This window comes from Mustelus asterias, chromosome 8 (assembly GCF_964213995.1).
Source record: "Mustelus asterias chromosome 8, sMusAst1.hap1.1, whole genome shotgun sequence".
Classification (NCBI taxonomy): Eukaryota; Metazoa; Chordata; class Chondrichthyes; order Carcharhiniformes; family Triakidae; genus Mustelus; species Mustelus asterias.
The window spans coordinates 85990148-86017423 of NC_135808.1; the positions used below are offsets into that span (position 1 = coordinate 85990148).

At 41.3% G+C, this 27276-nt stretch overlaps 1 protein-coding gene across 4 annotated transcripts in view; it reads left to right on the forward strand.

The window, feature by feature from the left end:
• pde4ba (phosphodiesterase 4B, cAMP-specific a) overlaps positions 1-27276 on the forward strand; it is a 671909-nt gene that overhangs the window by 582675 nt on the left and 61958 nt on the right. For all 4 annotated transcript variants that reach the window (XM_078218430.1, XM_078218431.1, XM_078218432.1 and 1 more), the window contains one exon: positions 11325-11437. In XM_078218430.1, coding sequence (XP_078074556.1) covers positions 11325-11437 — 113 coding nt within the window. The remainder of the gene's footprint in view (positions 1-11324; positions 11438-27276) is intronic.

Here is a 27276-nt window from a genome sequence, read left to right on the forward strand (position 1 = left end):
CTGGTTGTATCACAGCTTGGTATGGCTCCTGCTCTGTCCAAGACTGCAATAAACTACAAAGGATCGTGAATGAAGCTCAGTCCATCACTCAAACCAGCCTCCCATCTATTGACTCTGTCTACACTTCCCACTGCATCGGAAAATCAGCCAGCATAAATAAGGACCCACACCCTCTGGACATACTCCCTTCCACCACCTTCCATCGGGAAAAAGATACAAAAGTCTGAGGATATATAACAACTGACTCAAAAACAGCTTCTTCCCTGCTGCAATCAGACTTTTAAATTGACCTACCTCGTATTAAGTTGATCTTTCTTCACACCCTAGCTACGATTGTAATACTACATTCTGCACTCTCTCCTTTCCTTCTCTATGTATGGTATCCTTTGTCTCTATAGCTTGCAAGAAATAATATTTTTCACTGTATATTAATACATGTGACAAAAATAAATCAAATAAAATCAAAGTTTACAAAAGTTTCAGTCATCAAGCTTTTTATACAGAAATGTCATCACCCCAAATTGTTTTTATTTGTATGGTAGCAGTTCTACAGAGAATTGAACCAGATAGAATCTAAAAGGTCAACCAAAATACAACCAAATGGGACAGTGATATTGCTGCTGAGAGATAGAACAGTACATCACAAAATCCCAGGCAAAATGATGATGAATTGCAATATAATAATATTTTCCTATACATGTTACAACATGTGCTGTGGAACAAAGACAGAAAATGCAGGAAACATAGATCAATCGGTAACTGTGAAAGGAACAAATAATATATCAAGCTGAACTTTCAAGTACAGATGGAGACTGGTCTCAAGACAGGGGTGGGTAGGGAAATCCATGTCAGGCTATATGCACAGCAAGTTTCCACCTCCATGGGATTCTGTAACAGGTGGGGTGACGACAGGTTTGGTTACATGACCATTCATGGTGGGTATCCAATTAAGCTCATTGAAGACTTAATTAATGGCATTCTCCTGACACCAACTGGATTTTCCAGCCAACGTACAAGGTACCAATCACAACAGGAGGTTGATCTTGAAATCGAAGTGGTCTCTCGGCAGCCCAGCAATACTCCTATAATTCTCAACGACCCTTTACCACCACCCCAAACCACCCCCCTCAAGCATCCCCCAGCCCTGATTGCCAGAGGGCTACAGCCATGGACATAGGCAATGCAATGAAAGTGTTTCCCCTCCACAATGATGGTCAAGCAGCTGTGGTCACATTTTAATGTGACACTTTCAAAAGTCTTCATAGGATGACTTTTGGTTCTCCCACCTACATCAGCAGAGCCCACCCCCACCCCTCCTCCTGGGCCTGCCAATTTTCCAGTGCCGGATAGCTTCCTGTTGCCCCTTCACACTGGAGAGCTTGCCTGCTGTCTTTAACTGAATGGGGCTCCGAGATGTTGCCAGCTAAGTGGCAACTTCCAGCAAAATCTTGCTCTGGGTCCTACCATCAGTATTTGTGGGATGTGGAAACATACGTTTAATTCCAACGGTGAGATCAGGATTCAGAAACAGAAATTCAGCTCATCATGTGTAAACCTCATTGTGTTGAGGCATTGCTAAATAATTAAGTGAAAAGTTTACAAAACATTTAATAATTTGGTCGATTGGTAATACAAAGCTTGAGTATTACTGAAAAAAAGACATACTGTCGAAGCTTTTTGTCTGCACTCATCAGGACATAATCTGGAATGTCAGATTTCAAAGGGAACAACTTATACTGCATGAGAAAAGTGGTTCTGATTGGTTGGCAATTCAACTCTAATTCTGCTTTTCATTTTGGAATGTCTTTCTGCTCAGGATAGTCTACCATGGCAAATGCACCAGGGAGCTATTTTCCCCAGGCTTTAGTCTACATTAAAAAGGTGCAATGTCTGGACATATTCATTTTGCCCTGTGAGCTAAATTGCAATCCCAACTGATAATCTTAAATTGGTTGTTCGTGCAGTGTAGGATTGCTCTGCAAATGTGACCCAATCGCAGAATCACATCTGACTTATGTTCTGATTTTGCAAGCATGGGTTGGTTGAATACAGTCAGTACTCTGTTGCAAACAGCTGAAGGGATGGGCTGATTGATGCAATCCGCCTGTCATTGGTATGAATAGCTTATATATCTGGCATTGCACCGGCAGTGAAATTCATATATCACATTATTCATTTCTGTGGTAGACAGAATGGACATTTGGTTTGATGGCAGCATTCTGTTAGTGGAAAACACCACTTGTGTTGCCACTGTACAGTAGCAGCATGAAATGGCTAGCTTTACCTGTTGCTCAAATTTTTGCAATACTTTACCCTTCCAGAGTAATTTGAGATACACTAGGCACTTTTCAGGACAATTTGTGAGCATGCTATTTTCAGGACAATAGTTCGGATGGGGCAGTTTTTTTCAGGACAATAGTTTTCAGGACAATAGTTCGGACAATAGTTCGGATGGGGCAGTTTTTGTGCAGTGTGTGCAGGAGGGGTTCCTGACACAATATGTGGATAAGCCGACAAGAGGTGGGGCCACATTGGATTTGGTAATGGGAAATGAGCCGGGCCAAGTGTTGGATTTGGTTGTGGGAGAGCACTTTGGAGATAGTGACCACAATTCGGTGTCTTTTGTTATTGCAATGGAGAGGGAGAGGGCCATACGGCAGGGCATAGTTTACAATTGGGGGAGAGGTAATTATGATGCCATCAGGTGGGAATTAGGAAGCATAGGATGGGAACAAAAATTGTCAGGCAAAGGCACTAATGATAAGTGGAACTTTTTCAAGGAACAAATACTGCATGTCCTTGATAGGTATGTCCCTGCCAGGCAGAGAGGAAATGGCCGAGTGAGGGAACCATGGTTCACAAAAGAGGTGGAATGTCTTGTCAAGAGGAAGAAGGAAGCGTATGTTAGGTTGAGAAAACAAGGTTCAGTTGGCTCGATGGAGGGTTACAAGTTAGCAAGAAATGAGCTGAAAAAGGGGCTTAGGAGAGCGAGGAGGGGGCCTGAGAAGTCCTTGGCGGGTCGGATCAAGGAAAACCCCAAGGCTTTTTACTCTTATGTGAGGAATAAAAGAATGACCAGGGTGAGGCTGGGGCCGGTCAAGGACGGCAGTGGGAATTTGTGCATGGAGTCAGAAAAGATAGGAGAGGTGATGAATGATTACTTTTCTTCGGTGTTCACCAAGGAGAGGGGCCATGTCTTTGAGGAAGAGATGGTGTCACAGGCTGATAGGCTGGAGGAAGTAGATGTTCGGAGGGAAGATGTACTAGCAGTTTTGAATAAACTGAAAGTTGATAAGTCCCCTGGGCCTGATGAAATATATCCTAGGATTCTTTGGGAGACAAGGGATGAGATAGCAGAGCCTTTGGCATTGATCTTTGCATCCTCACTGTCCACGGGGGTGGTGCCAGAGGACTGGAGAGTGGCGAATGTGGTTCCTCTGTTTAAGAAAGGGAATAGAAATGACCCTGGTAATTATAGGCCGGTTAGTCTTACTTCGGTGGTCGGTAAGTTGATGGAAAAGGTCCTTAGGGATAGGATTTACGACCATTTAGAAAGATGCAGCTTAATCCGGGATAGTCAACACGGATTTGTGAAGAGCAAGTCTTGCCTCACAAATTTGATAGAATTTTTTGAGGAGGTAACTAAGTGTGTAGATGAGGGTAGTGCAGTTGATGTCATATACATGGATTTTAATAAGGCGTTTGATAAAGTCCCCCACGGTCGGCTTATGAAGAAAGTAAGGATGTGTGGGATAGAGGGAAGTTTGGCCAATTGGATAGGTAACTGGCTATCTAACAGAAGACAGAGGGTGGTGGTGGATGGAAAATTTTCGGACTGGAAACCGGTTACCAGCGGAGTGCCACAGGGATCAGTGCTTGGTCCTCTGCTATTTGTAATTTTTATAAATGACTTGGAGGAGGGGGCTGAAGGGTGGATCAGTAAATTTGCTGATGACACCAAGATTGGTGGAGTAGTGGATGAGGTGGAGGGCTGTTGTAGGCTGCAAAGAGATATAGATAGGATGCAGAGCTGGGGTGAAAAATGGCAAATGGAGTTTAACCCTGACAAATGCGAGGTGATTCATTTTGGTAGGACAAATTTAAATGTGGATTACAGGGTCAAAGGTAGGGTTCTGAAGACTGTGGAGGAACAGAGAGATCTTGGGGTTCATATCCATAGATCTCTGAAGGTTGCCACTCAAGTGGATAGAGCCGTGAAGAAGGCCTATAGTGTGTTGGCGTTCATTAACAGGGGGTTTGAGTTTAAGAGCCGTGGGGTTATGCTGCAACTGTACAGGACCTTGGTGAGACCATATTTGGAATATTGTGTGCAGTTCTGGTTACCTCACTACAAGAAGGATGTGGAGACACTGGAAAGAGTGCAAAGGAGATTTACCAGGATGCTGCCTGGTTTGGAGGGTAGGTCTTATGAGGAAAGGTTGAGGGAACTTGGGCTTTTCTCTATGGAGCGGAGGAGGTTGAGAGGAGACTTGATAGAGGTTTATAAGATGATGAGGGGGATAGATAGAGTGAACGTTCAAAGACTATTTCCTCGGGTGAATGGAGCGGTAACTAGGGGGCATAACTATAGGGTTCATGGTGGGAGATATAGGAAGGATGTCCGAGGTAGGTTTTTTACTCAGAGAGTGGTTGGGGTGTGGAATGGACTACCTGCAGGGATAGTGGAGTCAGAAACTTTAGGAACATTTAAGAAGCTATTGGATAGGCACATGGAGTACTTCGGGATGATAGGGAGGAAATAGCTTGATCTGGGTTTCAGACAAAGCTCGGCACAACATCGTGGGCCGAAGGGCCTGTTCTGTGCTGTACTGTTCTATGTTCTATGCAGTGAGGAATGCTCTGATTGAGGTAGCCATTATCCAACACGATAGTTTTGATGCACCCTACACCCTCACCACGATCACCCTCAACACCGGTGCTCCACAAGGCTGTGTCCTTGACCCTTTACTATATTCCTTATACACCTTTGACTGTATGGCCAATTCCCCTCCAACTCGATTTTCAAGTTTGCTGATGACACCACCGTTGTGGGTCAGATCTCAAACAATGACGAGACATAGTACAGGAAAGAAAGAGAGAATCTGGTGAGCTGGTGCGACAAAAATAATCTCACCCTCAATGTCAACAAAACAAAGGAGATAGACATTGACTTCAGGAAGCGTAGGGGATGGCATGCTCCTGTCTACATCAATGGGGATGAAGTAGAAATGGTCGAGAGCTTCAAGTTTTTAGGTGTCCAGATCACCTGTCCTAGCCCCTCCATGCGGACACTATAGTTAAGAAAACCCACCAACGCTTCTATTTTCTTAGGAGACTAAGGAAATTTGGCATATCTGCTACAACTCTCACCAACTTCTACAGATGAGGTGTATAAGATTTTGATGGGTATAGATAGAGTGAATGCAAGCAGGCTTTTTCCGCTGAGGCTAGGGGAGAAAAAAACCAGAGGGCATGGGTTAAGGGTGAAAGGAGAAAAGTTTAGAGGGAATATTAGGGGGGGCTTCTTCACGCAGAGAGTGGTGGGAGTGTGGAATGAGCTGCCGGATAAAGTGGTAAATGGGATCACTTTTAACATTTAAGAAAAACTTGGACGGGTTCATGGATGAGAGGGGTGTGGAGGGATATGGTCCAAGTGCAGGTCAGTGGGACTAGGCATAAAATGGTTCGGCACAGACAAGAAGGGCCAAAAGGCCTGTTTCTGAGCTGTAATTTTCTATGGTTCTATGCACCATAGAAAGCATTCTTTCTGGATGTATCACAGCTTGGTCTGGCTCCTCTCTGTCCAAGACCACAATAAACTACAATATGTTGTGATTGGAGCCCAGTCCATCACTCAAACCAGCCTCCCATCCATTGACATTGTCTACACTTCCCGCTGCCTCAGAAGAGCAGCCAGCATAATCAAGGACCCCAGGTCCGTCGGGGAAAAAAATACAAAAGTCTGCGATCACGTAGCAACCGACTCAAAAACAGCTTCTTCCCTGCTGCCATCAGACTTTTGAATGGACTTACCTTGCATTAAGTTGATCTTTCTCTACATCCTAGCTATGGCAGTAACACTACATTCTGCACTCTCTCCTTGCCTTCTCTATATATGGTATGCTTTGTCTGTATAGTGCGCAATAAACAATTATTTGCACTGTATGTGACAATAATAAATCATATCAAACTTCAAAGTCATGCTTGCATGGTGAGCAAACGTCTCAGGCCGTTAGTGACAGCTGGCCCTAGAGGGGAATCCATGCTAAAATTGCACAAGTTGAACCTCAGAAATTCAATGAATACAGATTCAGATCATGGCGGCAGGTCTACATTGCCATGATATAGGAATGTAGTGCAAATGTCTATGGCTTCCTTGAATTGCATATTAATAAATTGGACTTACAATGTCGAACAAACACGTAGACACAGCATTATTGTCGATATGCAAGTCATGTACAGTCTTCGTGAAAGTGAAAGAATCCATCACCATATATGTGAAATACTCGCTCAGAACTGGTTGTAACAACTCACTGAACCATTTGGCCAATTCATGTTGTGCTGTACTACTCATAGATAAGATTGGGCAAGATAATGGGATATCAATTTTGTGTGTCTTTGGCAGCCGATACATATGTTGACATAGTGAACCATGAGGATGAACCCTATCATATACACCCCAAAGCAGCATGTTACTCCTATACTAGTCTAATAAATATTTTCGTAATTTGCCTTTCAGCAAGGCTGTCTGGTCATGCTTGGCAGCAGGTTCAACGGATATGAATTTGGATCCGTGATTAAGAATGGTGTGCATTTTGGCAATATAGTCATGGTTGTGAAGGATGACTATTCCAATCCCTTTATCCGTTTTGCAAATATCTGTGTCTGGATTGGCCTTGACATCTCGTAATGCGACCAAACTTTTAGGCTGCATGTGAAAGTTGGAAAAGTCATTGGGTATCCCACAATATGCATATGCTAAAACATCTAGGCACACATTCAAAGGCTCAGCATTTTTGTTGCACACTGTTGCTGATAGTTAAGAGTAGAAGTAGTCAAACTGCTCAAATACCTCATCCCGTAAGAACAACAAAATTGAAGCCATGCATGAGGACAAACTCCTTGCTTTAGGGGAGTACATGATCAGACAGATTCATTACATGTTTGGTGGCATCATTAATTGCACTGCTAAAATGTTTCTGTTTGAGTGCATTTACAGTGCAGGCCTCTTTCAAAGTGGGTATTGCTTATGGTGCAGTCATCTATTGAGGCAACAATGGATCAGATCGAACAGTAAAATAAATTTGCGCATGTAAACGAGTCATTGGGTATGGTGTAGATTAGTAATCCAATAACCAATTTGTTCAAACTCACTCTGCACAACCACTCACTCATGGACTGTGTCTCACCATATACTTGGAAATGAACACTGGCACAATCTTGGGGTTTAATACATTCAAATTCAGTAGATGACATTAAACAACATGTCCCTTCAGCTGTTCATAAAAAGCAGAGTGCTGACCATGCTCAACTAACCCTTGCTTCCAAAACTCAGAACATAATATCTAACATTAGATGTGATTGGGTGATACTTACTAAACAATCTCAAGCATGCTAAGAATTACACTAACAAGTTTAAGATTATCAGTCAGGTTCATAATGTAGCTCACTTACACTTGCTAGAAGCTACATATCATATTTGGGGCCTGTTCTCTGAAGGCAAAAAGAATATGTACAGACATTGCATATTTTTTGAATAAACAACAGCATGGGGGACAACACCTCTCTGGTGCATTTGTTATGGCAATGTCACGACCATTCCGAGCTGACTTGCCAACCAATCTGCACCCCTTTTCTCATGCAGCATAAATTGTTCTCTTTAAAATTTGACATTCCTGCTTCTGTCCTGATGAGTGCAAGATGAAAAGCTTTGACAGCATGTCTCTTTTCAGCATTACTTAAAAGTTTCACATAAGAAACAGGAGCAGAATTCGGTCATTTGGCCCCCTTGAGCTTTGTTCGCCATTCAATAAGGTCTTGGCTGAACTGATTTAGGCCTTAACTCCGCTCTCATAATTTAAGTATTAACCAAGAGCAAATTGTACATTAAATATAAACACAGGTACATTTCTATAGCTTTACACCTCACCTTGGGCACGCATGTAGTATCAAAGAGCAGTCCAAAAAGCTTCTCACAGGTCTCCAGCTGAGCTCATTCACTCTCTACCAGGCCAAGTCAAATTGGCCAGTGAGCGTCAACAACCACTCCACTCCCACCGTGACCTCTGGATGTAATTACCATCAGCAATGCACACCTTGACAAATTCCTTTTTCCCTCAGTTCACAACAGTTCTGACAACTCAGAATTCCAGAGATTCCTGCATCCAGTCCCTTTAAATAGTTTAGAAAGCTCAAATAAAACTGTATTTCTGACCCATAGGGAGTTCTACTCCCCATCATTGCCTACAGAACAGAGAAGACCCGTTCCTGGGAGAGTTCCACAAGCTTTTCCTCTGTTGCATGAGCTTCTGTACAAGGTGCTAAAGCCGCAACACCTCAGTGGGTTTCTATCGCTTCTCAAGTCTCATCCATGGGCATATCTCGAAAATTAGTTGTTTATCAGGAATTCACTACTCCCTTCAGAATTATCTGTTTTACTTTTGAGTTGAAGGGACATTTTAAAACAATCATCTGACAAATTTCAACATTCGTGACATTTTAATCATCCTTTGCTGATTTCTAAAACTTGCCCAGTCTTCTGGCCTACTACTAAATCTTTGCAGCGTTGTATGCCTTTTCTTTCAATCTGATACTATCCTTAACTTCCTTAGTTAATCATAGATAGTGCCTCTTTTCTTGAAGGAATATATGTTTGTTAAGAATGATGAAATATCTCCTTAAATATCTGCCACTGCTTCACTACCATCCTAACTTGTGACCTATTTTCCCAGTCCACTTTAGCCAAGTCTGTCCTCATTCCTTTGTAATTACCTTTATTTAAGTTCAGCGGTGACTGTTGGAACAATTGTTTTTCCTGATATATATTAACAACCTGGATCTTGGTGTTTAGAGCACAGTTTCAAAATTTGCAGATCATACAAAACTTGGAAGCATTATAAACAGTGAGGAGGATAGTGTAAAATATCTAAAAGACATGGGCAAACTGGTGGAATTGGCGGACAGGTGGCTGATGAAGTTCAATGCCGAGAAATATTAAGTAATTAATTTTGTTAGGAAGAACATAGAGAGACAATATAAAATAAAGGATACAACTTTAAAGCCCATGTAGGAGCAGAGAAACCTGGGTATGTATGTGAATAAGTCAATGAACATGGCAGGACTGTTTGAGAGGGCATTTTGAAAAACATATATCCTGGGCTTTATGAACAGGGGCATAGAGTACGAAGGCAAGTTTAACTTAAAACACAGTTTGGCTTCAGCTGGAGTCTTTTGTCCAGTTCTCAGCATCGCACTTTAGGAAAGAAGTGGCGGCATTGGCGAAAGTGCAGAAAAGATTCACGAGAATGGTTCCAAGGATGAAGAACTTCAATTATGAAGATAGATTGGAGAAGTTAGGACTGTTTTTCTTGGAAGGCTGAGATGGGATTTGATTGAGGTATTTAATACCATGAGGGATCTGGACAGAGTAGATAGGGAGAAAATATCCTCACTCATTGAGCATTGAGAACAAGAGGACACAGATTTAAGGCAATTTCCAAAAGAAGCAAAAGGGATGTGAGGAAAAACATGTTCATGCATTGAATGGTCTGGAATGCACTGCCTAAGCATTCCAGACCATTCAATGGTGGAGGCAGGTTCAAAGAACAAAGTAAAGTACAGTACAGGAACAGGCCCTTCAACTCTCCAAGCCCGTGCCGACTGAAGCATTCAACAGGGAATTCTACTTCACAATCAGCCGTGGTGGGATTCGAACCCTGGCTCTGGATTACTAGTCCAGTGACAATATCACACTTTCTATCTCACTTTCCATCTTGGTTCACCACCCCCCTCCCCCCTCAACCAGGGCCATCTGTTACATGTCTCATATTGTCCTTTGACACTCTGCTTACATTCTACCATTTACACATTCTGATCTCTTAATGTGCCACTATCAGCACCCATCCATGATCACCACCATTTAATTTCCTTTGTCTTTTTGTCTGACATCTTTGCCAATTACTGCCCCCCTCTCCCTTTGCAGTATAAATCTCGTGCTTTTTTTGTCTTCAGCTTTGAAGGGTCATCCAGACTTGAATTATTGGCTCTATTCTCTCTCCACAGATGCTGTCAGACCTGCTGAGATTTTCCAGTATTTTCTGTGTTTGCTGGGGGGAATTATACTTATCTGAAAAGGAAGAATGTGCAGGGTTACAGGGAGAAGGTAGCTGGGATATGGTACAAAATAAATTGCTCACTTGTCGAGCTCATGCAGACAAGATGAGCTAAATGGTTTCCTTCTTGGGCAGTAACAATTCTGTGACCTTCATACCTATAATATATTGCTTCAATCCAAGAATGATTTGTGATTTTACACTGTATTGTTGACTAGTTTACTGGATTAGTTTCTTGTAGGAGGAAAATCCACTCCAGGGTTTCCATGTGTTTTTGGCAAGGTTCAGAAAGTTTTTTTGGCGTTTCTTGAGAAACAAAGTTACTCGTTCAGCCAAACTTCGTATAACTACAAACCCATCAGAGAAATACTTTATTTGGCACTCGGTGATAAGAGGGGACTCCCTTGTGTGAGCTTTTATGAGGAGTGCATTATTCCAAACATTAAATTGTGGAAAGTCCGTCACAGGACAAGTGCCCAACAAAAATCAAGCTGATTTGGTGACTCGAAATGCGTTTTTCGTACCTTTGTTACACCTCTTAAGACGATTTGTTTTCTCTGATCAGTTATATATCGAAGCGAAACTGACACACTTCCCTCCAGGCTTAATTGCAACACAACGAAAATTGCTGGTTATAGTTTCATTCCGAAAGTTAAACAGCATTCTGACTAATTTTATGTTGTAAATGTGACGTCTTATTTGGGAAATCATTGCTCTGAGCAAAACAAGCAATCTGCAACTCTCGTAGTGTCACTCCTCAGCTGCCCCTGCATCTTCAGATGATTTTGTTTGATGAATTACTGACATTTTGAGTTTGATGACAACGAACCGGCAGTAGCCGCATCATATCGCCTTGTGAAACCAAAGGGAGAGAAAGCCAGAGGCGCATGATGAAGGAACATTGTGGTCTGACTTTGGGCTGCTCGAGTAATACTGATATGGACACTGTGCAGGAGTTGAGCCCTGATTACATGCCTATGTGCTTGTTTACAGAAGAATCCTACCAAAAGTTAGCCATGGAGACTCTGGAAGAGTTAGATTGGTGTTTGGATCAACTTGAAACAATACAGACCTACCGGTCAGTCAGCGAGATGGCTTCAAACAAAGTAAGAAATTATTCATTTTTATATGTTTTGTGCATGATAAACTTAAAAATGCAAAATCGCTGAACTTTGCTAAAATTTCTTCGGCATATAATATTTTTGGTTTATATTTTCCCTGTTATACTATAGGTGATGATTATTTTTGGTAAGTGCCTGATAAAGGTTTAATTTTAAAACTCTTTACGTGAAACTATAACCAAATTTTTAAAAGTGCTATATACATATTTGCTGGACATTTTGTGGCAGTGACCTACTAGTGTTCCGAAATAATGTTTACCAGATTTACATTTCATTATTAAAACTTCAATTATTTAAAGCTCTTAATCAAATAATACTTCAGGAATATAGAAGAGAACATGCTTATATATCACAATAACTTTGATCCATTAACTGCTCACAATTAAGTATATATTTTGAATAGTATCGGATTGAATTACATTACAAGGAAAACGGCACTTGATTTTAAAAAAAATCTTCCATGGGGTGCAAGACTTTCTGGCAAAGTCAGCATTTGTGGCCCACCATTAATTGCCCTTGAGAAGGTGGTGGTGAACTGCTTTCTCGAACTGCTGTAGTTCATCTGGTGTGGGCACACCTGTAGTGCTGTTAGGATAGGAGTTGCCGGATTTTGATCCAGTGGCAGTGAAGGAATGGTGATTTATTTCCAAGTCAGGATGATGTGTGACTTGGAATTTGCAGGTGGTGGTGCCCTGTAAGTCTGCCACCTTTGTTCTTCTGGATGGATTTGGAAGATTCTGTCATAGGGCCTTGGCAAGTTGTTGCGGTGCATCTTGCATGGGGTCCACACTGCTGCTGCAGTGAGTCGATTGTGGAGGGATTGAATGCTGAAGATGGTGTATGGACTGCTTTATCATGGATGGTGTTGTTGAGCTTCTTGTTTTATATGCTTTGACAACAGTTTCAAGTCTTTGTGTATTTAACAGCTGGGCAACAACAGTTATTATTGTGTTTTGCAAAAAATATCTTTGGAGAATTTGCACAAAGTTGTATTCTGATCTTAAATCTTTCACTCAAGTTAGAACAGTGCAAAAATATGCCCCATCCACAACGTCTGAAAACCATGCCTATTTAACCAATATGATATTTTAAAATTTCAGTGTAAATTATCTTGTGGCTGTCTGAGCAAAATTATTGAATTAGAGGATTTCTTATGCAATGAAAGTAGGAACAAGATTGAAACTACCCAAACTAATTCCATGTGGGACTATTATAGTCAGGAAATGAAGGACCCTTTCATTTAAATCATTGCAAAGGGCTCTTTTGCTTTTATATTAAGGTAGTTTCTGCATCCATTTTCAGACTTAACACCCCCCCCCGCACCAATGGCCATATATACATCAACATTAGGGCAAAGGTTTCCAGCATTTTACTTGCTAATGAATGAAGCTGCTCTACACTGTGATAGTTTTTTATTCATTGTACAAGCATTTTCCAGTTGCTTAATGCATTGAAAACACCTGAGTATGTGGAAACAAGCACGTGTGCAGTTTATTTAGTGTTGCAACTGTTCCACTAACTTTCGACCCAAAATGTAAAGAGAACAGATTACTGAGCACAAGAAATTAAAACAGAATAGCTTCTAATTGAACTTTTCCTGATCATGTAACATATATGCACCATAACAGACAAATGAATTACTTCTATATGTCATTTAGCATTGCTGGCATATCAATTCATTATCAAGCAACAAATCAGAGATAACAGTTAAGGTTGCAAAGATAGTTTAAAGCAAAAGATTATGCTAATATGGATTAATTTGCCAACAAACTGCAGCAGTTATATACATATCACAATACCCATGGCTATTTACGTCTAGTATATATATTCAAAGCTTTAGAAGTTGTAGTGTAGAATATTAGAATGTAAAAAATCAAAACAAGAGTAGGCTATATGGCTTCCCTAAACGTAATCTGTCATTCAATAAGATCATGGCTGAACCTTTACATTAACTACTGTTTTCGCGTCCTATTCCTAGTTCTTTGGGGTAGAGAGATCCAAAGATTCACAATGCTTTGAATGAAGACATTTCTCCTCATTTCAAATGGCTGACCACCCCCTGCAATCTTAAGACCAGACTTTCCAATGGGGAAAAACTCTCAGCATTTCTTTAATGAGATCACCTCATTGCTTGCTATGCCTGCATGTTAATTTACTGTGATTCATAAACAAGGATACGCAAATCCCTCTGAGTCCCAATATTTAATAATGCTTTGAACTTCTAAAAAACATTTTCTTTTTCAATTTTTCTTACCAAACTGGATAATTTCACCATTCACCGTTGTACTCCTTTTATACTCCATTATAATGGTAAGAGGATATTAGCGACCAAGGTGACATTAGATAATAATAGTTAAAAGTAAAGGCATTATATCTGAATGCACTAAACATTTATATTCAGATAGATGGGTTAATGGTACAAATGAAAATAAGTGGATTTGATTTTGAAGCCATTACTGAAAATGTGATTGCAGCTTTCCCTCGGTTGCAAAATAAATATTCGGGGGTACTTGACTTTTTTAGAAAAGATAGGCAAAATTGAAAAAGATAATTAAAAAATGAGATAAAGACAGTAGAGAGAAAAAAAATCATAGTCCAAAAAGTTAGAATATAGAATCAATATGGGTGGAGCTAAGAAATAACAAAGGTTTAAAACACTCGTGAAAACAGTTTGAAAGTCTCCAGCAGTAACTAAAGTGGTAGATAGAGTATAAATCAGGAAATTAGAGGACCGTGTAACAAAGGAAATTCAGTAATCTTCATGTAAACTGGGCAAATTGGCAGAAAAGGCTTGGCGGACGTGTTCATGGAATGCAATCAAGACAGTTTTTGACAACAGTATGTTGTGAAACCTAATCGGGAACAAGCTATTTTAGATCCAGTATAATGAGACACAGTTAATTATTTCAGTAGTAATCTTATTGTAAATCTTCCTACGGCAAAAAGTGATTATGATGTGGTAGAATTTCACATTAAGTTTGAGTGTGTGTGTTTAAGACTGAAACTGAAGTCTAAAATATAAACAAAGCCAATTATGGAGGTATTTTACATCTAATTTTACAATTTATCTTGGCGAACATGCCTCTCATACCTCTGTGATTGACTGTTTAAATTTAAAGCCCTAGGTTTGGATCCTTTACTGTAAGATTATTAATTAACTCTATCTCAATTCACAATATTAAATCTAAAATAGCAGAGTCCCTAGTTGGTTCTGCAACATACTTAAAACTGTCTCAATGATTCCACTCCAACTGGTGTTACTTCCTAGTTTAAGTTATATTGGTTCTACATCATGATTTTGTGGACCATGATCCTTTGTCACTTCCCTCTTTATTTCAATCTTTACTATCAGGATTATCTCACCTCCTTTTCCATTTTGGCTAGCTTTCCTAATTGTCAAATATCCTGGAATATTTACTTCCCAACTTTGGTCACTCTGCAACCACATCTTAGTAATGGTTGCTAGTTCAAGCACATTTATCTCTACTTGTGCCATCAATTCATCTATCTCATTACAGATGTTTTATGTATTCATAAATAGCTCCTTAAATGTTTTACTGTGCTCCCTGATGTGGCTTTAATCGCTAATGTTGTATTACCATTGTTAATCTCTGTATATGTTGCTGATACAATTTACATGATTTAATCCAGATGACTGCTCTGCTGCACAACTTGACTATCTTCTTAAAAGATTCTTCTTTACGTGAAGCATCATTCCTTCTTAGCAGTCTGTAGTCCTATCTACTACCCTGGTTATTCAATTCACAAGGACACTAGTTTAAGCCTGCTTAAGTGGAGTCCACCCCAACGGAACAAGTCCTTCTTGCCCAGCTCTGATGCAAGCACTGCATGAATTGAAACCCCTGTCCCACTCACCTCTTTTCTGTCATGCATTTAAATTTTTAATCTGTCCCTATTCCAAATTGTACACAGCTCAGTATTATTCCAGAAATTATAACTTTTTTACTTTGTATCTGAGCTCCTCAAACCCATGCAACAGAACCTTATTCCTAGTTCTACCTTTGTCATTGGTTTCTACATGAACTGCAACAACAACTTCCTCTCCATCTTTTTCTAGCCTCAAGGAGACATTGACAGACAATTCAACTTTCAGTGCTGCTAGTCATGGCTACAGGGAGCAGTGTCTATCTCCTGAATATACTGCTCACTACGACTACCACATTCTCTTTTGCTCTCTCCATTTGAATGGCTTTCAAATGGAGAGAGCAATCTCATCCACCCAAAACCTTGTTCTCATCCACACTGGTAGCAAGTACCTCATATGTGTTGGACAATGGCAAAGGCTGAGTCTCCAATACAGCTATAGCTGAGGCCTTCTCACGTAACTGAATCGCAGCCACATCCTCCCATCGCTGACCATGAAAGTTTAAACCAAATCTAACCTCATGAATGTGACTGCCTCCTGGGTCAAAACGTCAAGGCAACTCTGTTCCTCCCTGATGCATTGCAATTTCTGCACCTTGGACTGCAGCTCAACAATTCTGAACTAGAGTTCCTTGAACTATAGATCCTTTTAATTATTTCACGGTATGTGGCTATCACTGTCTAGGTCAGTATATATTGCCCATCCTAAATTGCCCTTGAGAAGGTGGTGGTGAGCTGCCTTCTTGAACCACTGTAATGTGGTGTAGCTACACTCACGGTGCTGTTAGGGAGGGAGTTCCAGGACTTTGACACAGCGGATTATTACAGATGTGACTGCCTGGTTTCACGCTGCTCTCCACAAACTCTCAGATGATCCAAATATGACATTGGCATTTTCATCTAAATTTGTATATTTAATGAACTAAAGTTTTACAGAATGGTAAATTCATTTGGTATCTAATACGGTGCATCAAAGTGAGCAGGAAATTTTGAGGGCTTTAGAATTCTGTGAAAAGATAGACCATAATATGTAAAGGTGTAGCAGTCTGGAGCCTTTTTTAACCTGGATTGGAGGTTTTATATACCTGATCTTTGGCAAGAAGAAAATGTTTCCTTGACATTTTAAGTTGAGTGTGCTCCACAAGCTTTTCTTGGCTTGAATATTATCCGTTCAGAAAATATAAAAGTGATTAAATTGCACGGGGGCCTGAAAGGGGATTTAGTAGTGTATGTCATAATAATAAATTATTTTCCAAATTTTATTTGCTTGCCCATGAGCACAAAATGTAGTTGAAATGACATTCATTATATCAGTTCACTACATCATCTATATAAAAATAACGCATGGCTTCTGTTTATCCCCATATAATAACAAAGTTTTCCAATAATTTTTAAGTGTAAGATAATACATTTAAAGTTTTATCTGAGATGAGAGTAGTACAGTTGGGTGGAAAATCCAAATAATATTTCAGTGTGGTTAAAATAAAGGATAAAGGTAACCATGACTCTGTTTTCAAAGTAAGAGTTTTAACAACACCAGGTTAAAGTCCAACAGGTTTATTTGGTAGCAAATGCCATTAGCTTTCGGAGCGCTGCTCTGTTTTCAAAAACAGGATGCTTGGATTCTTGATAACTATGAAAGGAAGAGCAGTCAGTGAAACAATGTGGGGTGGAAAAATGCAGTCCAAATGTGAGCACGTCGTCTGCAATTGCACAAACACTGACTGTTCCTCTGACCAGACCATTACTGAGTTCCTGACTGTGTCACTGAAGCCAAAAGACGTCATTGCAAACTGATAGTTGACACCGTGCATCTGTTTAAAGGGTGACTCGCATTTCCTGCCTCATTCCTGGCTACTTAGCAGAATTACAAAGACGCTAAGATATCCGGAATGTAGGCGTGTACAACTACCAATCTCATACTTCAAAATATTTAATATTAATCAACTAAGTACAGCTATTGTTACCAAGTATAAAACAAGATTGTTAATCAGTTACAAGTTCAAATATCGAACTGCTGGCACCCAGCGTCAGTGTGAGCTGATGGTGTTAATACATTTTTGGGTGGGAAGTGAGAACTGTCAGAAAGGCTGTCCCTCATTTTCACCACAATGATGCAAGTCCAAGTGGTGAGCAATGAGGTAATTTGATGCAACATATGTATTTTCTTGTGTTTTTGTTTATCAAACATTTTGTGTTCGACCGTCCTACTTTATATTTTTCCCTTCTTTATGGCATTTATTTAGTCAGTTGCATCACACTATATTTCAACACTTACATTGTTGCACATGCGGGCCATCAGAAGGCACATTGGAAAGTTATGTTGGAATTAAAGGGGCAGGTGTCATGACTAGGTGTTCCAATGGCTAGAACCACCTACAACTGACAAACACTCATTAATATCATTAGCAGGAGGGAATGCTCCAATATAATTCAGTGCAGGTATCAGCAAGATGGGCTTTAATACTCCAGTTACAATTCTAGAGTGAACTTATACTTTTTCAGTACATTGTGAAATATTTCACAAAGATTTATTTTTGTCTTGAAGTTTATGTACACCTAGAATTTGTGTATTGGAGAATGGAACACTTTTCACTGTAGGCATTCAGTTTTAGCGCCAAGAACTTTAACAGAGACATAGGTACCAGTTTGGCAATTTCCCACTTTTCACAATAGCCATCCTATTGCCTTTGTGGGTAAAATTGTCATTAGTGCCAATAAATGTCGGATTTAGGCTATTTTGTGCTATGTCCTCATGCTCATTTGGACTTGAAGGTGCAAAAACACCCACTGTAAAGAGAGAAAGGAAACATATACTCGTGAAACACTTGGTGGGCTAAAAGTTGATAAAGAGGAGTTATTAGAAAGACTGTCTGCACTGAAAAGTAGATACGACACCAAGTCTAGATGGGATGCATTCTAAGCTGCTGAGAAAAGTGAGGGTAAAAATTGCAAATGTACTGATAATGATTTTGTAGTCCTCAAAGATATAGTGGTGATGCCAGAGGACTGATCATTTCAAACGTGTGCACCCTTGTTCAAAAAAGGGTGTGTAAACCCAGCTACTATAAGTCAGTAGATTCAGCTTTGGAAGTGGGGAAGCTTTTGGAAATGATAATCCTGGACAAAATTGATTGTTGCGTAGACAAATGTGCATTAATTAAAGAAAGTCAGCTTGAATTTGTTAAAGGTAAAACATGTTTCACTGACTTAATTGAGCTTTTTGATGGGTAACAGAAAAGGCTGGTGAGGGCGATGCAGTTGTTATTGTGTTTACAGACTTCCAAAAAGTGAATGATAAACTGCCATAATTAGGCTTGTCAACAAAGATGAAACCTATGGCATAAAAGGGACTTTGGGTAGCATGGATACAGAACTGGCTAAAGGATAGGAAACAGAATAGCGGTAATTGATTTTTGAATAGCAGGAAGTTCAACTGTGAGGTTCTCCAGGGATGGGACTAGGATCATTGCTTTTCATGATCAATAACAATGACTTTGACTTGGATGAGTCGTTTGCAGCAGAACACGTCTGCTGAAGGGAAGGCTTGAGATGAGGGAGGGGAAGTTGCCTGGAAAGCAAAAGATCTGGACCATTGGCAGCTTGTATTTCTTGCCAGACAGCAGATGAGGATGAAATGGGATTTGAGAAGGTGCATAAGGCAAGAACAAACCGTCACCATGAGTGTTCCCAGTGACGCCAGATGAACTGACCTCAGTCACTGCCAGCCCATCAATGCAGAGCACTGTCTCCTCCAAGATTTGATTTGATTTATTATTGTCACTTGTATCAGGATACAGGGAAAAGTATTACTACGTGTGTGCTATATAGACAAAGCATACTGTTAATAGAGTGTAGAGAAAGATCAGCTTAATATAATGTAGGTCCATTCAAAAGTCTGATGGCAGCAGGGAAGAAGCTGTTCTTGAGTCGTTTGGTACGTGACCTCAGACTTTTGTATCTTTTTCCTGACAGAAGAAGGCAGAAGAGAGAATGTCCGGGGTGCGTGGGGTCCTTAATAATGCTGGCTGCCTTTCCGAGGCAGCGGGAAGTGTAGACAGAGTCAATGGATAGAAGACTGGTTTGCGTGATGGACTGGGCTTCGTTCACAACATTTTGTAGTTGCGGTCTTAGACAAAACAGGAGCCATACCAAGCTCTGATACCAGAAAGGATACTTTCTGTGGTGCTTCTGTAAAAGTTGGTGAGAGTCGTAGTGGACATGCCAAATTTCCTTAGCCCCTTGAGAAAGTAGAGATGTTGGTGGGCTTTCTTAACTTTCTTTAGAAGCTAAGGAGATGCAAGAGTGCTTGTCCTCCACCGATTATTGACTGTTCCCTCCTGTCATGTGGAACCTTATAGAAAAAAGAAGTGTTTCATAGAATCCCTACAGTGCAGAAGGAGGCCATTCGGCCCATCAAGTCTGCACCAACCACAATCCCACCCAGGCCCTATCCCATAACCCCATGTATTTACTCCGTTAATCCCCTTGACACTCAGGGGCAATTTAGCATGGCCAATCCACCTAACCAGCACGTCTTTCGGACTGTGGGAGGAAACTGGAGCATCCAGAGGAAACCCACACAGACACGGGGGGAACGTGCAGACTCCGCACAGTCATCCAAGCCGGGAATTGAATCTTATCCTGCAAGATGAAAGGAAAAGTGTCAGTCAGTGTGTTGAAATGCATTTAGCTTCTGTAACTGCCATAGCTAAATAACTGGAAGTAATTAAAAGCTGCAAAATGTGGAAGTGAATCTTGCAGTGCTGGTAAGTTGTGATGGAACATCTGAATGAAGAGCAGGGGTCTTGGTTGCTGAGTAACGGAGCTGTGGTAAAACAACAAAGAACAATACAGCACAGGAACAGGCCCTTCGGGCCTCCAAGCCTGCGCCGCTCATGTGCCCAACTAGACCATTCGTTTGTATTCCTCTATTCCCAGTCTGTTCATGTGGCTATCTAGATAAGTCTTAAACGATCCCAGCGTGTCCGCCTCAATCACCTTGCTTTCCAGTGCAGTGCATTCCAGGCCCCCACCACCCTCTGTGTAAAATACGTCCCCCTGACATCTGTGTTGAACCTTGCCCCCCTCACCTTGAACCTGTGTCCCCTTGTTTTCGTCGCCTCCGACCTGGGAAAAAGCTTCCCACTGTTCACCCTATCTATGCCCTTCATAATTTTATACACCTCTATTAGGTCGCCCCTCGTCCTCCGTCTTTCCAGGGAGAACATCCCCAGTTTACCCAATCTCTCCTCATAGCTAAGACCCTCCATACCAGGCAACATCCTGGTAAACCTTTTCTGTACTCTCTCCAAAGCCTCCACGTCCTTCTGGCAGTGTGGCGACCAGAACTGTACGCAGTATTCCAAATGTGGCCTAACCAACATTCTATACAGCCGCAACATCATATGCCAACTTTTATATTCTATGCCCCGTCCAATAAAGGCAAGCATGCCATATGCCTTCTTCACCACCTTTTCCACCTGTGCTGCCACCTTTAAGGATCTGTGGACTTGTACACCCAGATCCCTCTGTGTGTCTATACTCCTGATGATTCTGCCATTTATTGTATAGCTCCCCCTTACATTAGATCTACCGAAATGCATCACTTCGCATTTATTTGGATTAAGTTCCATCTGCCATTTCTCCGCCCAATGTTCCAGCCTATCTATATCCTGCTGTATTCTCTGACAATGTTCATCACTATCCGCAACTCCAGCAATCTTCATGTCGTCCGCAAACTTACTGATCACACCAGCTACATCTTCCTCCAAATCATTTATATATATCACAAACAGCAGAGGTCCCAGTACAGAGCCCTGCGGAACTCCACTAGTCACAGACCTCCAACCGGAAAAAGACCCCTCCACTGCTAGCCCCCCTCTGTCTTCCATGGCTAAGCCAGTTCTCCACCCATCTAGCTAGCTCACCTTTTATCCCGTGAGATTTAACCTTTTGCACCAGCCTGCCATGAAGGACCTTGTCAAACACTTTACTAAAATCCATATAGACGACATCTACGGCCCTTCCCTCGTCAATTGTTTTTGTCACCTCCTCAAAAAACTCAACCAAATTTGTGAGGTATGACCTCCCTCGTACAAAACCATGCTGTCTATCGCTAATGAGATTATTCAGTTCTAAATGCGCATATATCCTATCTCTAAGAATCTTCTCCAACAATTTCCCTACCATGGACGTCAAGCTCAGCAGCCTATAATTACCCGGGTTATCCTTGCTACCCTTCTTAAATAACGGGACCACATTTGCTATCCTCCAAACCTCTGGGACCTCACCTGTGTCCAGTGAAGAGACAAAGATTTCTGTTAGAGGCCCAGCAATTTCATCTCTTGCCTCCCTGAGGAGTCGAGGATAGATGCCATCCGGCCCTGGGGATTTGTCTGTCTTAATGTTTCCTAAAAAACCTAACACTTCCTCCCTTGTAATTGAGATTTTTTCTAACGGGTCAACACATCTCTCTGAGATGCTACCAATCAACATGTCCCTCTCCTTTGTGAATACTGATGCAAAGTATTCGTTTAGGATCTCACCTACTTCCTTTGGTTCTAAGCATAATTCCCCTCCTTTGTCCCTGGTGTGTGGAATAGCATGAGAGTTTGCAGTGCAGTGGGTAGAAGATGTCTTTGGAAGATAAATTATCTGGCTTTGAACATTTGCATAAGGTAATTGAACTTTTCACAATACGACAATATGTCTTTAGGGCCAGACTCCTTTAGCTCACTTCCTTGGCCGTTGACCCCATTCCCTTTGGAGGGTGTGTCTTCAGAGCCTCCTGGGCCCTTACAGAATCATCACCTCTCACCTCATTTCAATTGTCTGGACTGAGGCCTCCAGCATTGCATCAAAGAAGCTTGAACCCTCTTTCCAGCCTCTTCTCCCATTGATAGTTTTCCTCCTTCCTTCAAAAACATTCAGAAGCAGTTCCCTGAGCTGCTGCAACCTGAATGCACTCCATCTTTCAGAGGGACAATCTGCCTTGCTGTAACTCGTGTCAAGCACGCATGTGCCTGGGCCACCTCTGAGCATTTAGCTAGTCAGCAAAGCATATCCCCCCATTGGGGTACAGAGCACAATTGTGATGAACAAGCAGCATAAAGATTTTTTGAAGCTTGTATCATCTTGACTAGGTGTGGCATAATCACGCATCGCTATCCCCTTATCAGCTAAAGGACTTTATTGAATTTTTAGCCCAAGATATCATCCGAATTAATCCTCATAATGCTGAATGATGGTGCAGAAATCTATATAGAATGCCTGCATCTAGACTCTCATAATTAGTGTAAAATTGTAACAACTGAGAGATAATATCATTATCAGCTTAATTCCCATACTTTTTAATTTTGAAGAATTATCAGTTATTCTTCAATAGTTTTCCTTTAAGAAATCAATACAATTAAATGGTGCTTATCCAAAAATGGGGAGCCACCTCACTGTGATTATGGGAAACCTCTGGTTATCCGGATCTTTATTGCGTTGAAGTTTTAGTTCATTATGCTACGATTAGAATAACAGTATATGAAAGAGCTATCACCCATTATTTTATACTCTGACCTTTTTTTTTTCAAAGCTCTGTATCCAAGCCATGTAAAGTAAAATTTCCTATCGTACAGCATAGCCCTGCCACTGTAAATATTAACGCCGTTGTACTGTTTATTTCGCAGTTCAGATATCTTGTCCCTCCCTTTGTAGAATTCCTCTCTAACGCTAAAAACCTTCTCAAAACCCATCCTTTGCATTAAGTTTTAATTAATTAAGCGGCCTTGAAACTATGTAAATACAGGTTACTCTTTGAAGAGGAATTTAATTGATGTATACTCAAAGCCAAGACAAAAGTGCGACATGTCCTAATCAGAGAATTTCTATACATCGATGCTGCACTAGTTGCCCAGACAGAAGGTCCGATCCAAAGGCTCATGTATCGTCTGTCCCTTGCTTATGTTCTCCTTCACCACCAGTGTCAAGAAAACTGTAGTTATGGGGTAGGGTGATTTATTTCCACCATTGAGCAGACTCACAACACACCATTTGAAACAGTCAGCAAATTATGCTACCTTCAATCTGCAGTGGCAGAAAACATGCCTCTTGGCAAAGAGGCCAACACATGCATTGGAAAGTCGGCCGCCAACTTTGGCTGATTAACAAAACTGCCATGGAAAAACACTAAACTGCCCGAGGGAACCAAGATGCTTATCTACAAACGCTGTGTCCAAAGTGGATTGCTGTATGGTGGAGAAGCCTAGACAACTTGCACAAAGAGCAAAGGCTCAACAATTTAAATTGTCAGTGTTTATTATACATCCTCAACATCATATAGAAAGATAAAGGCCCCAATGAAGCAGCCCTTACTAATGCAAGCATGCCAGACAGAGGTAAAGACATTTTTCTTTTCAAAGGCTCAAAGTTAAGACTATTTTAAGAGCTACTGTCAGATTTCAGGGGACTACTTTCTGGTTTTCAGGGCTACTGTTTCATTCTCACTGAATCTTTTATCAGGTGGTGCAGTTGAGTTTGGTAGCAAGCTGATATATATGTTAAATCCTCTAACTCTGAATCTCTAAATAAAATGTCTTTTGTTAATTTATTATAAATAAATCTACCATACTCTTTTTCAAAAATGGAAATTCTAACTACTTGGCACAAGGAAACTTATTGGAATGAGACTTATGTCTGCAGCCCCTTTTAAAATTAACTTGCAACCAATTAGCACACACCAAATCATTCTTTCGCTTTGTTATGCTAATTTCAAGTTTCTTTCCCTTCAATATTTCTGTTTTAATTGAGTGCTGACAAACATGTCATGATACTGACTTGCAGAGGCCTGCCTTGCAAGGGCCTGCCTCCCTTAGCACAGAAACACCCAAATTACATTAAAGACACATAACACTTTATAAAGCTGCAGTTATGGGTTAGGGTGCTTTGTTTCCATATGTGATCAGACTCAATGTCACACTATGGTAAGCAGGGAGCAAATTCTGCTATCTGAGGTCTACAGTGACAAAGAGATCAACGCATGCATTGGAAAGTCAGCCACCAACTTTGGCCGATTAACAGAATGGCCATAGACAAAAAAAAAGCACACTGACCTACAGGGCCAACATGCCTATCTACAAGCCCTGTGTCATCAGCAGATTGCTGTATGGCAGAGAAGCCTGGACAACTTGCGCCTACCAAAGTCAAAGGCTCAAGTACATCATTAACCCCCTAGTGTTGTACTTTTTACAATGGACAATGGAAAGTCTGATACAAATATGGAAACAGACACAGATATGCTGACTGTCCAAAATCATAGAATGTTACAGCCCAGAAGAAGGCCATTCAGTCCATAATGTCTGTGTTTGTACTTGGTGAGAGTGCTATCAAATTACTCCCCACTCACACTTACTTTTTCCCCCTTGTCCTGCAATTTTATTCTCTTTGAACATTTTAACCAAATCTTCACACCTTTCTATCTAATTCTTCATACCTTTCTATGAACTGTTATTAATGATTTGCTGAATTAAGGTAAGCTTTACAACAATTCATTTAAGTACTAAAATAGGGAAAAAAATGCTCCGCGCAGATTCTGTCTCTCCTATATATGGAGGTGACTCTTCTGTCACTTGTCACTCCCATCATTGATTTTTCATAGGCTTTTTGGAGATTTTAAGGGCAAATTTTGAACCCTAATGCCAAGCATGCTAGTGCTAACCAAACAATGAAGGCTTTGCTTGCTTGCACTTGTTCACGGGATGGAAATGCTGCATCTCCAAGGATATACTATAAGGAAGGTAGTCTGTTACTGGAGCCCAAAGCTCCAATTTGTGGATGCTGCCAAAAGAACCATGAAAGCCTTCAACATCAATCACAACAAGTGGGAAACTCTAGCTGATCATCAATGCAAATGGCAACAACAGCTGTGGGCAAGAATTCACCATTATGATGACATGTGGTATCAGAAGCTCCAATGCAGATACCAGCCCCAGAAAACAAGGGGTCAGCAAAAATATCCCACATCATTAACAAGGGACAACTTGGTAAAGCTTGTGGCAGACAAGCAGATGGCCTCATCTGACCTCAGAAAAGTTTTGAGGCTGCATTCCCATCATCTTTCACAGATCATAGACTCTACAGTGCAGAAGGAGGCCATTTGGCCCATCGAGCCTGCACCGACAACAATCTCACCCAGGCCCTATCCCCGCAACCCCATATAATTACCTTCCTAATCCCCCCGACATTAAGGGGCAATTTAGTATGGCCAATCAACCTAACCCGCACATGTTTGGAGTGTGGGAGGAAACCAGAGCACCCGGAGGAAACCCACGCAGACACGGGCAGAACATGCAGACTCCGCACAGACAGTCACCCGAGGCTGGAATTGAACCCAGGTCCCTAGCACTGTGAGGCAGCAGTGCTAACCACTGTGCCACCGTGCCATCCCGAAGTAAAATTTATTTATTAGTCACAAATAGGCTTACATTAACGCTGCATTGAAGTTGCTGAGAAAATCCCCTAGTCGTCACACTCTGACGCCTGTTTGGGTGCACTGTGGGACAATTTAGCATGGCCAATCCACCTAACCTTCCACCATGGAAGGATGCCAGTCAACCTACTGATGTATATCAACTCTCTTGTTGCATACCATTCTTACCACTTCTATCATTGCTATTGATACTGTCAACACTTTTTGGAACAATGAATGATGTGTTTCTTTGACCTGCATTGCCAACGAAGAATTATTCAACATTTTGTCATTAACATCATCACATTCTGATACATTTCTTAAGTCATCCCCAAAATAGCCTACAATTAAATCTTTTACTTTTGTGAATTCATTGCACTCATTGTTCTCTGGACCACCGTTTTCTCCATGAAAGTCACAATACCCTATAGTAGCTGACCCCTTTAAGGAGTGTGCTCCAGGAGAGTCATGTGACCCAATCACCCAATGGGGAGCGAGCATGGGGATCTTGGTGCTGAGCCAGGATCTGCAGCCAGAACAGACCCTAGAGCTAGAAGTGTTAACATTGTGGAAGTACTCCGTATATATTTATCTGCTTACAAATAAAGCGTTGAAGTTTGTTAGATTAACTGGTAGTTGCTAATCCTTGCAATTAATATGTTGTAACCTTCCCAGGGTGGAAGTGTCAATTACAAGGGGGCACAGGTTCAAGATGAGAGGGGGAAAGTTTAAGGGAGATGTGCGGGGGAAGTTTTTCACGCAGAGAGTGATGGTGCCTGCAATGCGAACCGGAGGAGGTGGTGGAAGCAGGCACATTAGCAACATTTAAGAGACATCTGGATGGGTACATGGGAGGGAATAGAACTGAGTAAGGACAGAAGGTTTTTTTTAGTTTAGTTAGGGCATCACGATCGGCATAGGCTTGGAGGGCCAAAGGTCTATTCCTATGCTGTACTTTTCTTGGTTCTTTGTCCTCTGTGACAGGGTAAATCAGAACGACTGTTAGCAGCGAGGAATGTCGAGAGAATGTTGTTGCAAAACTTCAGAGTACATCACATCATTCCAAGCCTGAAAAAGACAGCAGAAATGCCTCTCATTGGAAAACTAGAAGCCTTCAATGCAACCACTGAGAACTGGATACGGTATGTAGAATGGTTGGAGTAAATTTTGAGGGCTAATGGAATAGAGAGGGAGGATAAGAAGAAAGTCATTTTAGCTACCACATGTGGTTTAACTTGATTCGAAGTTTAATGTTCCCGGATGCTCAAGAGGAACTTGGGAAGATTAAGAGACTGCAAGCAAGGATTCAGGTAGATCTGGAAGCCATGCCAAGGTTTTTTAGAGCAAGAGCTTGCCGTATGCATTTGTAGATAACAACGGAGCTCAAGTGGCTGGAAGACTTGGGTATCATCAAGCCCGTACAATTTGCAGAGTTGGCAGCATCTATTGGGGGGGGGGCACAGTTTTTAGCACTGTTGCCTCA